At 34.4% G+C, this 14699-nt stretch overlaps 1 protein-coding gene across 2 annotated transcripts in view; it reads right to left on the bottom strand.

Moving 5' to 3' along the window:
* Positions 1 to 14699, bottom strand: part of TAX1BP1 (Tax1 binding protein 1) — a 66074-nt gene that overhangs the window by 37247 nt on the left and 14128 nt on the right. For both annotated transcript variants that reach the window (XM_081102024.1, XM_081102025.1), the window contains exons 3-8: positions 14412 to 14514; positions 11560 to 11747; positions 7966 to 8124; positions 6882 to 7030; positions 6697 to 6787; positions 5451 to 5636 (exon numbers count right to left, since the gene is read on the bottom strand). In XM_081102024.1, coding sequence (XP_080958150.1) covers positions 5451 to 5636; positions 6697 to 6787; positions 6882 to 7030; positions 7966 to 8124; positions 11560 to 11747; positions 14412 to 14514 — 876 coding nt within the window. The remainder of the gene's footprint in view (positions 1 to 5450; positions 5637 to 6696; positions 6788 to 6881; positions 7031 to 7965; positions 8125 to 11559; positions 11748 to 14411; positions 14515 to 14699) is intronic.

Here is a 14699-nt window from a genome sequence, read left to right as displayed (position 1 = left end):
ACAGAATACACATATAACAAACCTATGCACTGAATATCACTAATACCACTTTATACACAAGTAAACTGAAGTATAGGAAGATCAGGCAACATATTCAGTGCTTTCATGGCCTGACTGAGACCAGAATGAAAGCTCTTGTCCTCCAGAATCTCTCCATTTGGAAGTACTGACCCTCATTTTTTACAATCACCAATAAAAATAATTTCAAAAACTTTATAACTCAAAAAAAATTGTTTCAATTTTTTTTGAGAGAGGAAGGGAGTGGGGAGGGGGAGAGACAGAGAGAGAGAGAGAGAGAGAGAGAGAGAGAGAGAGAGAGAGAGAGAGAGAGAGAGACATCAATGAGATATTGAACCATACATTGGCTGCCTCACCCACACTTCCTACTGGGGATCAAGCCCACAAACCGGCATGTGCCCAGGAATCGAACAGGCAACCTTTCAGTGCATGGGACGATGCCCAACTAAGCCCCACCAGCCAGGATGTAACTAAAAAAATTTTCGTTAAACAATGTTTCTACTATCTAACCTAAAAAATAACCAATATATTAATATACCATTACTTAAGTTTTGGTAAAACTTAAGTTTTTAAAAAATATTGATATGCAAATAGACAAGATGAGGCACTGGGGAAATGAAAAGTTAATTAAGCATTCCTTAAGCCTAAAAATATCATTAAAAGTTAAAATTGCCATAAAATTATTTCCTTTATTAACTAGACATTATGAGCTCAAAAAATCTAGTTCATTCAACTTTCCTATTTTCATCTCTGTACTAAAAATACTGTAAGCTCAGAAAAAGTAAAACCCATTCTTGGTTGTTAAACTGTTAGCTCCTTAGAAGGAATTGTAAATGATTATTTATGTAATGTTATGGTGGAGAAAATCTTTGTAGGTGTAACAGTATTAGATCTAACTATATAAATATTGTCAGCTTTCATATACCAAAATAGAAAAAAGGGGTAGTGAAGAAGGGAATAATAATACTTTCCAGTGGTCGGCAAACTGCGGCTCGCGAGCCACATGCGGCTCTTTGGCCCCTTGAGTGTGGCTCTTCCATAAAATACTGACTTCTGCACATGGGCCACGAAGTTTCAATCGCACTGTGCGTGCGCGCCCGCACATGGTATTTTGTGGAAGAGGCACACTCAAGGGGCCAAAGAGCAGCATGTGGCTCGCGAGCCACAGTTTGCTGACCACTGGTATAAGCGACTTATCTAATCAATAAGGAAAACCCCAAACAATAAATAAATAAATAAATAAATAAATAAATAAAACTGGAGAAAAACATGAACATGGTATTTTTTAAAAAGAAATGGCTAGTATGCAAACCGAAAATACTCAACTCATGAACAATAAAATAGAAAAATTCAAACAAATACCATTCATCATCTTTCAAATTGTTAAAGCTTAAAGAACTGTAATACTCCAATATTTGGATGGGGTTAGCAAAATCAACAAATTTACAAACAGTTGGACTTACATAATCTGTAAGTGGTATAACCTTGCTAATCAGATTTTTGCAACATTCATGAACACCTTTAAAAAGCACATGGCTTTTAATGTAGCAATTTTTCATGAGTTTCTAATAAAATTAATAACGGGTAGGAACATAGGTTTAAACTTTACAGGAATTCAATAAAATATTAATATAATGAATAATTATTAAATGTCTAAAAATATGAGAATTTACTACAAATAAATTGATACATCCTCCACACAATGAAAGTCTACGCAGCCATTACAAACAGTAGCATGTATCATATACTGTTGGTATATTACTTTTTTTAAATAACTGAATATTTTAACACTCAACCCAGCAATAGCACTTGGAGGAATTTACGCTACAGATTTATATGTGTATGTCTAGATATCTGTATAATAATTTTTATTGCAATATGCTTATAATAAAGACTGTACACAATTAAAACTGATTACATACTAAGTAGCTGTAAAAGAGAGACACTACACAGCTGTTGCAATGAAGGAGAAAAGATCTGTATGCTTACTCCTTTTGCAAGATGCCCAGACATTCCTTCAATTTTTTATAGGTTCTGAAATATCATATAACCACATTTTCATTAAGTACATTTCCAAAAAAATTAAAAATTATATAATGATGTAAGTATTACAATGTCCCCTTCTTTTCCCCCATTGACCTCTTCTAGCCTGCCTCCATCCCACCCTCCAACCCAGGCCTTCACCACCCTGTTGTCTGTGTCCATGGGTTATGCATATATGCATGCAAGTTCTTTGGTTGATCTCTTCCCAGAGGGTTACTTCTACTTTGTACCTTCATGTACTACTTGAATTCTCTTATTACCATGATACTGTACTGCTTTTATAATTTTAAAAAAGTTTTAACAATTAATAATCATTTTTCCAGGTATTCCTTTTGTATGTTTTTCCTCACAGAAGTCTTGCTTTAATAAGAAAAGGATATTTAGAGAAATTTTTAGCATTTTATTAAACAACGAATAAGCAATCAAATACACTTTCACCTTTACATTTGCAATCTGCCACGTTAAATACACTGAAAAGTGCCGAAACCGGTTTGGCTCAGTGGATAGAGCGTCGGCCTGCGGACTGAGAAGTCCCAGGTTCGATTCCGGTCAAGGGCATGTACCTGGGTTGCGGGCACATCCCCAGTAGGAGATGTGCAGGAGGCAGCTGATCGATGTTTCTCTCTCATCGATGTTTCTAACTCTCTATCTCTCTCCCTTTCTCTCTGTAAAAAATCAATAAAATATATTTTAAAAAAAAATAATAAAAAAGCGTAATTTGCTAATTAGACTGGACAGCCAAACGACCTTGTGGACGTCCTTCTGGAAGTCCTTCAAGATGACCTTCCGGACAAAGCCAGGGCTTTGAGGGCCAAGGCAAGCTGCTGCGGCTGCAAGGGCCAAGCCCCTTGCAAGAATTTCGTGCATCAGGCCTCTAGTTAAATATAAATGTCATGTATGTCTGACATTTATATTAACTATGTCTGAGCATGTTTAACAGCTAACTACTGAAAACAACACAATACTCATCCATAAAAATTAACAAATCAATGTAAACCTACACAAAGTAGTACTACACAGCCATTTTTAAAAATTAGAAAGATCTCTATAAATTAATATGGAATGATTTCCAGTTTATATTGTTAAATGAAAAACAGCAAAGTACAAAATATATATAGCATGGCATCTTTTTTTAAGAAAGAAAGGGATCAAAAGGAGTATGTGCACACCAACACCTGCACATAAGCTTAATTTTTCCAAAAAAAAGCAGAAAGTAAAGAAAATGTTTACCTATGGGTATAAGTTAAAACAGGGATTTTATAAGGAAGAGATTGAGACATCAGAGTAAATTTTTTATATCATTTTGACTTTTGTATGATGCAACTATTTCACATATTCAAAAAATTAAATCAAAAGGTTAAGATTATAAAAACTAATATTAAGCTTAAATATATACAAATACACTGAACTGTACTACAAATTCATAACGAAGTTTTAAAATTTTAATTCAAGTAATCTGAATATAGTGTCCTATACTTCCTTAGTGAAATATACTCTATGAAAAGTTTTGGAATAGATCTTAATTTTATTTAGCAGACTTATTGTTGGAAGTGGCATTGACATAATTCTGAATTTATTGGCATATATAGCTGGGTAGAAAACAAATATAATGATGTTTTGGAAAAAGGGTTCTCACATTGATAAAAGAGATCTATAATAATAAAAGCGTAACATGCAAATCGACTGAATGGCCAAGCAGCGGAACAACCGTCCAGACAACCACAATGACACCCACTAGTGCCAGGCCAGCCAAGGCGGGTGCAATGCGATTGGTCAGTGGGCCCCAACTTTGCCCCACGATCGCCCCGCAGAGCGAGGCCCAGGCCACCGGCCGGCAGGGTGATCAATGGGGGGACTCCACGATCGCCCCAAAGGAGGAGGCCCAGACCACCCTCTGTGGGACCATCAACCGGCGGGGCTCCAGAGAACTGGGAAACCAGGGTGTGTAGCAGGCGATTAGGGCAGTGCCAGGCCAAGGCAGGTGCAGGTGGGAGATGGGGCCGAGAGGCAGCTGGAGCTGTAAAGGCCTACTCTTGCATGAATTTTGGGCATTGGGCCTCTAGTATTAATATAAAATAGAGAAAGATATGGAAAGTCCTAGATTTGAAGTAAAGATATAAATTAAACACAAAATGTTTAATGAAAGTACAAGGAAACCACCCCTAGTAGCAACAGGATCCAGTTTCAAAATACCATTCCCTACTTAAAAAAAAAAACAGAGCTCCTTGGAAAAATGGCTAATCCCTAAAGCTGTTAACATACAGTTGTGCCACAAAACAAAAGCACTCAAAGCATTAAGGGATCGAATCAAGAAGACACAAAAGCAGGTTTGAAAAGGTTCCCCCTCGCTAAATATGGGACTATTTGGGTATAAAAAAAAGAATATTGATGATAACATAATACACTGAACAAAAAAGAATTCAAAGACCATAGTGATATAATAAAGGGGGAGATGGCAATAGTGAACCTCTCCTCATTATAAAGGAATACCTACTAATAAATGTGAAAGGAATGACAGAATTTTTAAGTCACCATTTTGCAATCATTAAAGTAATAACTGATGCAGGTGAGGATCATCAAGGGATAAAAAACACTGGGTGAGAAACTACTGGGGAATAGGATGTTCACATGATCGCAAGTATTATCCCAGATTTACTCAATAATCACAGAGGGAAAGGCACTGATATATGAAGAGACAGGCAGACATAACATAACTTTAAACAAATGAGTAAACCTAACATGATCAAGAATGAAATTAACACTGTGACCTTTGGTATGACTGCAACAGAATGTACAAAACATCACCTATGCCTTTTCTTGCCAAAAATAAATGTTTGACCTGATCTAGACAGGAGAAAACAACAGACAAATCTAAATTATGGAACATTCCCTCAGACAAGCCTGAATTCTTCAAAAGTATCAATGTTAAAAAAGACAAAAAGTATAGGGACACTACTATAGATTAGAACAGACCAAGAACACAATACTAAATTTATATATGATCTGACCACGCCTGGATCAAGAAATTTTAAAGGTTAAATAAAAACATATTTGGGACAATTTGAATGTAGACTAGAACTATATACAAAATGAATACTAAAAATCAGTGTTAAATTTCTTAGGTGTGCTAATGGTATTATGGTCATAATACCTGCAACTGACTTTCAAATGGCTCAGAAAAGGCATATATATGGGGGAGATAAAGACAGTTTGCCTTTATTTGAGAATATGTATTCATTGTTTCATTCTTCCAACTTTTCTATAAGTTTGAACTTCTTCAAAAGAAAAGGCTGGGGGAGAGAAGATTAAAAATATAAACCATCATATTGTATACATTTAACAGAGATAATGTTTTACAATCTTCAAATACATGTTGCAAAAGTACTTACCTTACTTGAGGTGGTAAGCAGGTAAGCCCTTTGCAGACTATCCTTTTCAGCCAAACAGAATTGTAGTCTGCCAATCTCTTCTTTGAAATGAGTAATCATGTTTTCTTTGTTCCCATCTAAATTCTTTAAAGTTTGGACCTCTGACACAAGCTTGGTATTTTCTATTTCTCTATTCTTCAAATGGACCTGTAACAGTGCTTAAAAATGTCAAGAATATTCTAACTCCATAACCTAAGTCAGTCCAAGTTTAAAATACCACTGTCTATCTCTAACCCAAATATGATTAAGGAATGGGAAGACTTACCAGACTTGGAGGCAGGAGACACAAGTTCTGCCAAGTGACTAGCTAACTATGTGGATTAACAACACAGCTTTTCTAAGTTTTTTTTTTTAACTTTCCACAGACACTAATAATAATAACAACAACAATAATAATAATAATAATCCTAAGGTCTTTTCCTTTGATTTAATAATTTTAATTTCTCTTTAAAATCACAAATGGATTTGGTTGTTCTTTTGGCAAAGCATTAGGTTACAGACAGACTCAGATATAAACGCATAATTAGATTCTGGAAAACATCTTAAGCAATTCAATTTTTGCTTGTGAAAACTACTATATCACTTATTTTCTGTATGCCTGAAAATATATTTGTTGTTAATTAACCCAATAAATTTTTCCCAGAAACTTTGGCTGTGGCTGTTCATTTGCTCACAACAGATATACAAATCAAAACTACTTTCCACAATAAAGGGTTCTCTTGCTTTGGTTAAGAGTACCAGAGATATGCCTTAGCTGGTTTAGCTCAGAGGATAGAGCATTGGCCTGAGGACTAAAGGGTCCCAGGTTCAAGTCCAGTCAAGGGCACATGCCCGGGTTGTGGGCTCAATCTCCAATAGGGGCCATGCAGGAGGCAGCCGATCCATGATTCTCTCTCATCATTGATGTTTCAATCTCTCTCTCTCCCTTTCCTTTCCTCTCTAAAATAAATTTTAAAATATTAAAAAAAAAAAGAGTACCAGAGATAAATGAATTAGCATACTTCTTGCACTTTACTCTTTAAATGTATGGAACCTCCTGTTCCAAAAAAGCCATAAGGTGACTGCATCCTGAACTGCAACTACACAAGAGATCCTGAGCTGTAAAAACTCAGCTAAGCTGCTCCCAATTCCCAACCACTAAATAAGTTTTAGAGTAATTTTCTTATACAGCAATAGAAAAGTAACAGAAACGGAAAGAATAAATTACCTTATAAAGTTCCTTCTCATCCTTTTCTGTCTTCAACTGATATTCAAGTTGTTCTCTTTCACACTGGGCCTTTCTGAGTTTGTCCTTTAAACTGGGTTAAGGTCATGTAACATTAATATAGACAAAATAACTTTGTTAAAACATTTTTAGAACATAAAGATATCTTTTAAAAGTGTCAGAAATACCTGTCTAATTCAGTTTCTTTTTCAATTGCTTTATTTGTCACTAACAGAATATCTTCCTCAAGCTTGACAGCTTTGGATGTAGCATAATTGTATCTCCTCTTAAGTTCTTCATTTTCCATTTTTAAATTTTCTGATACTTCAGTAAGTTCCTAAGAAAGAACAACAATAAAGTATTGAGAAACGTAATTAGTATGATAAAATATGCATCTTACAGAAATCTATGTATTCTTAAATTTTAATCCCAAATTTGTCCCCTCCAAAGTTTATAAACTAAGACAAAAAACTAAACCAGAAATTGTAACATACATTCAACTTTACATATACTAAATTAACTTTTTCTTGCATTTTTATACACTCTTGTTGATTTCACTAACTTCTCCACCAGAGGGCAGGCAACGAAAATGAGAAAAAAAAAATTTAATTAGTCACTCTCATATTTTACATAGCACTTTTCAATGTTACCCCAATGACAAATCATGTTTCATGATACTACCAAGGTTAACACTCACTTTTTTCTCCCATTTTTTTTCAGCAAATAATTAAAATCCATTTGTATCTCTAATGAAACCACACTATTTTATACTTACACTTCTTTTTTTCTTAGCTTAAGAAATTGCACCAATATTAGATATTTTTAGGATAATTTATGTAACTTCTCACATCAAGGATTTCAAAAGTTTGTCTAATACTACATCTCATTTCACTGAATTCTCATTTTTGGAAAAGTAATTTAACTACTTTATTCTATTTTCCCTTATTCAGTGTTTATCATTCCTAATTGTATTTCCAAGCCCTCCCCGCAAAATCAATCAAATACTCTACATTTAGATATAAAGCATCTAGAAACAGTTGTCAGGCACTATGTCATCAAGCCTGGTACAAAAAATCCAAAATTTTAATCATTTACAACATAAAAAAAGTTGTGATAGAAGGTTGATAGAAACTGATCTGTTTCTGTATAAATATCTGTCTAAATGCTATTGTTTTTCAACACAGGGTTTTCACTCACTGTAACTGGTTCAGTTCTTGTAAAAAGTAGATTTCAGGCTATCAACTCCTATCAGTTCCCTTAGACTCAACCAACCTTTTTCTCTGCTTGCAGTTGGTCACATTTCTCTTTTTCATGGTTAAGTTCTCTTTCCATTCTTTCAATTTGTTCTCGAAGTTGTGTTGTTTCTTTTTCTAGAACGGCAAGCAATTTTAACAGGTCTTCTTTTTCTTTCATGGTTTTCTCCATTTTCAACTGTAAAACAAAAAAACTCATACTGGGTCTTTTTTTTAAAATAATCCTATAATGTTACAAATTGATTTCCCATTTCAAAAAAATAGTAAAGACATTCACAGAAAGAATTTTTACATAATACTTCATATCAAATAGCCTTATTTAGCATTCAGGTAGAAAAGTTCATGAATCAAAAGTTCATGAAGCTTCCTTTGGTTGGGCAAAGAAGAAAAAAATTAAAAGTACAGCTAATGAATTTTATTATGATGTTTCCTACTGATCACTTTTCAAGTCAGTACTAAAAATAAGGCTTCACAAGTGACTTAACTCTGGGCATATCTTGAGTAATAATTTGGAAGAAAATGTATACCTCTTCCTGAATGCAAATTATGGGAAATCGTTGAATCTATTAAGAACTTTCTTATGTTACATAAGGCCTTCACCTAGGGATTACTATTAAAAGGGTTCTTTAAATAAGGTATTAGGAATAAATTTCAATATGTGATGCCTTTTATGTGGCATAAATAAATAAAAAAACTTTATAAATAAATGCAAATTTTAGGACTAAAATGCGGACTATAACATTTTATTAATTATTATGGGAACACTAATAGTTATTCTGTTCAGGAAATCTAAACTCTAATATTCTAAAAAATTAATGAATTAAGGGACCTAAAATGGTTAACACTTCTCTTACAGGCAGACATCACTGACTCTAATGAGGGAAGATTGTATACTCAGAGGAGGCACCGTATACATTTAGCTAAAATAAAATGGCCTGGCCGACATGACTCAGTGGTTGAGTGTCGGTTGACCTATAAACCAGGAGGTTATGGTTCAATTCTGGTCAGGGCATATGCCCAGGTTGTGGGCTCGATCCCCACTGTGGGGTGTGCAGGAAGCAGCCAGTAATGATTCTCCCTCTCATCACTGATGTTTCTATCTTTCTCCCTCCCCCTTCCTCTCTGACATCAATAAAAATGTATTTTAAAAATAATAATAAATAAATAAAACGTATGCCCAACAATAGACCCCAAGTCCGTTTTCCAGGGTCATGGAACCAAACTGATTGAAGTCTAAAATGGTTTTTATGGAAGTTGAATGGCTATAAGTTTTTAGAATGACCCTTCTAACTCATTCATCACACCAAATGAAAATGACAGGAGTAAATACCCTCAAAAGGGAAAACTTTATTTATTTACTGAACGTCTTTCATACCTTGCCTATTTTATTTTTTATAATGGCTTTTGGCTCTAAACTTTCTCATAGCTTAAAATATAGATACATCTTGATATACTGCAAAAGGAACATTATAAAAGAACCACTTTTACCCAGTGATTCATTTAATTGGCACATAAATTCAAATTAGATTAAAATGTATACAAGTCAAATTCCTGCCCCCAATTCTGTATTGTGAAATCTTTCAAGCACATAGCAGTTAAAATTTTACAATGAATACCATATACCCATCACCTAAATTCACTAATATTTTGCCATTTTAATTTTATTTCCCTTTATATTCAGTATTCAATTTATCTATGTAATTGTGGAGGAGGGGAACTAAACCATTTGAAACAAAATTGCACACTTCACCCCTAACTACTGAGAGCAAGCATCTCCTAATAAGAACAATTTCCTATTCAACCACTACCATTATAATAGTTAAGAAAATTAGTAATTTTTTAAAAACTCCAGGATCCAGTCAAGATTCACACACTGAAGCATTATATTTTATTTATCACTTTTAATATCAATAGTACCCTAGACAATGTCTCACATATCTACTATTTTTGTGCAGTTTTAGATAAAATCATTAAAGATTTTGCTGAATGTGAAAATTTAAAAGACTTGTCCAAAACTTGGTCAGAATATAAAAACATTTTATCTCAGAAATATTTCCCTAAGAGACAGCAATTTACATTTCTTTATGAAGAAGAAGTGAAATAAACTGTTATGGTGTCCCAATTTACTTAGAAAACGTGCACAAGAGATGCAGATGTCAAAACGCCCCTTCTTCTGTTAGTGGCCCTGAAGTCAGGGTGGTCTAGCAAGTATTCAAAAAGCTGCAATGTAAACTAACTGCATTCTTCTTAAGAGCCGGGCTTGTTTCAGCATCTTTGACTAGCATTCAAATACCAGGCTAAAAACCTTGATCATCAGGCAGTTGTCAACACAAAATGTTTCAGTCAGCCTATAAAAGTTACATTTCTTTATTTAAGATAAGAGAAGAATTTCTGGAAGGGGGAAGGGTAAATATGGAAGAATTCACACACAAAAAAATAAAAAAATAAAGTATGTTATCTATAACCTCTTGTCTTTTTTCTCTAATCTCAGTTTATTAAGGTAAATAAGATAAAATCAAAGTCATAAAATATTTACATATAATAAGCTCATCTGACTATAAAGAAAAGCAATGACCTGTCAGTAAATGTGAATATAAAGTAATCAAAAATGGATGCTGAACCAATTAAAGAAGCTGTATTTCACAGAAACACAAATGTAACATTCCAGTACTTAGGTTTAGGGTATTTCAAAATATTGAGAAATATTTTGTAAGAATGTTGTTCTAATTTCTTCTTCAGTAACTACTAAAAATTAAGACATAAGGCATTATTAGAGTATCTGCACAGTACATTTCTATTGGAGCCAATGCAATGACTCCAAATATTCAATTTAAAAAAATAGTGAGAAGTTTTTCACCTTTTTTCAGTTATGGTTAATCCAAGCTTATTCATTTGATCAGATGACAAGGAAAAAAAAAAATCATTCTAAAGATATTCAACTTAAACCTTGAGACTGGGATGCTTCTCTGATTCACTGCCACACTTGGGATAGAGTATGCTCATAGTACAGTAAAATAAAGTTCACATCCAATGACAGATTTATTGCTGTACATTACTTTCCCTCCAGCTTCACCTTCCAAATCTCTACCAATCTACACTTAATGGAGTAGGCACCACCGAAGAAAGGTTGGGGGTGAGGAAATATTAGGAAAGCTATAGGTCTAAATTCTCTCAATAGTTGTTTATTGCACATCTACTATGCACAAAACACTTCTAGAGCCTAGGGACAGCCCCTGCCACAGTGAAAGCAATAACATAGTTGTGATAAAAAGACTTTTAAAGCATTTCAAAAATACACTAAGTTATGCATATATGCATAATCCATGGTCACAGACAATAAGGTGTTGAAGGCCAGAGGTAGGGGCTGGCAGCGTGCTGGTGGGGGTCAATGGGGGATAAAGGAGGACATATGTAATATTTTCAGTAATAAAGATTTTTAAACAGGAAAAAAAATACACTAAGTATTTTTCAATTATTTTAGTTTAAAAGCATCTGCTTTTTAGGTTATACACTTGCATAACGTAAGAATTCTTAAAATGCCAATTAACCTGTGTTCTTACATGCTCTGTTTTTAAAATTATCTATGAATCACTAACTCACTGTTGGTACTAACCTCAAGAAGGCCAGCTTTTGTGGTCACCACCAACATGTCAGAATTTCCTTCATCTTCCATAGTAAGCAACTCTTCAACTGGAGAAGAAGCTCGAAACTGGAAAGGTGTACTTGCTCCACGAATTTCACCCTTATGGGTAACGTAACAGAACTGATAAAATTCTCCATCATCATTTGGAAGGTAATATCCTAAGAGGAAGTTAACCAAAAATTATTAAACTTCCTATTATAAAATGTTACTTTAACAATATTTGTCACGTCCTCTCATTCCTGACCCTGTTTCTAGGCATTTAGGATATGTCTTTCTTCCTTTTTTTCATAAATTATCAGAACTAGACTTTCCCTTCTTCCTTTAACATGCCCGAATTTTTCTACCTTGGGTCTAAGCTTATATTCCCAGAATATCCTTTTCCCAAATCTTCACTAGAGCAAAACTAAGTCATCTGGGAGAGTGTCAAAATGTAGTTTTCAAGGAGAGGAAGGCTGGAGGAGGAGCAAGGGAAAAACAAGCATGAAAATCTAGGAGAATTATTAGGAGTGAGAACATGCCATTTAAAGAAATCTTCCCTCAATTCATTACATGTAAAAGGGAGATATTAACAAAAGGAATATGCTACACGTGTAAACTGTGTAACAGCAGAAAAGATGATGAGGTCCACTGATGCTGTAGAACAAAAAAGCTTTGGAACTACACAGATTTTATTCTGGAATTCCAGCTCTACCACTAACTATTATTTACTTAACCTCTTGTGCCCCAGAGTTTCTTAGCTGTAAAACAGACTCCAAGCCATCTATCTTAGAGTTCCAAAGTATCTATAGATAATGTATTTATACCATCCAGGCCACTAATGTGTGTTCACTATTTGTTCCTTCTTTCTTCAATTCAATTGTTACCTTCTCTTTCAAATTTTGCTGGATTATCCTAGTTCAAAATTAAGTTCCCTTCCCTCCAAAACGCCCATGGTATTTTTTACATTAAGAAAAACAACTTCCACAATATACCTTATATTATCATTCATTATACACATGCTTTATATCCTATATCAAGACCTCAGAAATATTGAGGGCAGATACAGAATATAAAAATTCTGGAATACCTATAAAAAGGAAGCATTAAATGACTATGAAATGAACCTACAAAAAATGAATACATTCACCTTGTCTTGGATGTTACTATTAAACAGAAATCTGTAATCACTATGGCTGTTATTCTTCCATATCTTAAAATTTTCAGTCTCATTCTTATGATACCTAGTTCATTTGATTTCATTCTTTAAAAAATAGTTGGCCTTTCTCTTTAAAAATAAGAGAGAGGGGCAGAGAAAAATACAAGGTAAGCCAAGAACATCATCTGGGGCTTGAAAGTAAGAAAGAAGTCCTTTAAAAAGCACTGGAGGCCGAAACTGGTTTGGCTCAGTGGATAGAGCGTCAGCCTGCAGACTGAAAGGTCCCGGGTTCAATTCCGGTCAAGGGCATGTACCTGGGTTGCGGGCAAATCCCCACTAGGAGATGTGCAGGAGGCAACTGATCGATGTTTCTCTCTCATCGATGTTTCTAACTCTCTATCCCTCTCCCTTCCTCTCTGTAAAAAATCAATAAAATATATTTAAAAAAAAAAAAAAACACTGGAGGATGAAGGGAATATTAAAAAAAAAAAAACACAGGAGCTCACCTGAATGGAGTTACCTAGGATCAAAAAAAGCTAAGACAATTTGAGCAAAAAAATGATGATAGTATTAGACTTTATTCCATAGAATAAAATAAGTATCCATGAGTCCATGGTGAAGAGGACTTTTCCTAACATAATTCCAACTAATAAATATACAAGAAATATGAGAATAGAGGAGCATCACCAGACAAATACAACAACAATAATTATTGTTAAGCAAGATTCAGTAATGTATACTAAAATGAATGGGTAAAAGTTTGAAGAGAAACAAGATTATTTCCTTAGTCTCAAAGTAACTTCCCTATAATAGTCACTAATTACAAAAGAAAAACTATTACCTCTACAGTGGAAAAATCCAGCAGACACCACCTTAACCAAGTGATCAAGATTAGTACCAGTAATAAGATATATGGGCATAGTGCTCCCTGATACAATACACTGAGAAGGGTACAACATTAGTTCTCTGGTATTCTTCCTGAAAATGTACAACCTCAGTGCAATTATGACAAAGCATCAGACAAACCCAAAAGAAGAAACATTTTTGTATAGAAAAATAAAAAAATAAACTTTCACATACTTACAACTATAAACCTACTTTTGCCCATCCCTGTCTTTTTCTCACCTCTAATCCCATCCAATATAAAAAAAGTATAGTATGCAAATTGTCCCCTCCACCAGAGTTCCTTGGGAAGTTGGACCAGGGGGTGGGCTGGCCAGGGGAAAGGAAGGAGGCCCAGCCAGTGGCGGCAGGTAGCTGGGGGAAGGGATGGAGGCCCTGGCCGGCAGCCAGCAGCCACTAGGGACCCTACCAGTGCACAAATTTCATGCACTGGGCCTATAGTTTGTTACATTATTCTAACATGAGTAATAGCATTGTTTTCTCATTTGGGAAAAAGAACATCAAAAGTAAAGAGCTGATAAGAAATCAACTCTTCAATGAAAGTTAACAAGCAAAAGCCTTTATAATGTCTACATAAAATATCATGTGACCTATGTTTAAAATAGGTAGTAGGTTTCTTTTTGCCAGTAGATATTTACATTATGACTTTTGCTAAACAAAAGATACTAATTAATTCAATTGTGGCATGCTGGCTATGCCTTAGTAGACAATTACAATGGGTACATCACTTTTAATAGCAATAAAATACCTAGTTTCACCCAGTTCTGCAGTTTTCAGTTCTTACCTTGAAATGCTAATACACAATTTACTGTTGATCCTTCTACATAATTTTCAGGCATAGGGGACCATAAAAATGTGTAATAATCACGAGCAGTACTCCATCCAACCTAAAGGAAAGAAAACATGGAGATTATTAGAGAAAAGTTTAATATAGAGTGATATCTTATAGCATATTGTTTTTTACTGCATCCTAAAGTTAAGACATGGGTTAATATGCTTACAAATCATAATATTTTAACCAGCATGTCAGATTTTATAGTTTTTTATTAAGCTGTAACCTAATGCTATAAAA

The sequence above is a fragment of the Myotis nattereri genome, assembly GCF_964212035.1.
Source record: "Myotis nattereri genome assembly, chromosome: 11".
Lineage (NCBI taxonomy): Eukaryota > Metazoa > Chordata > Mammalia > Chiroptera > Vespertilionidae > Myotis > Myotis nattereri.
Note: the sequence above shows the minus strand (reverse complement) of the source record. Positions and strands in the feature narration are given on the sequence as shown.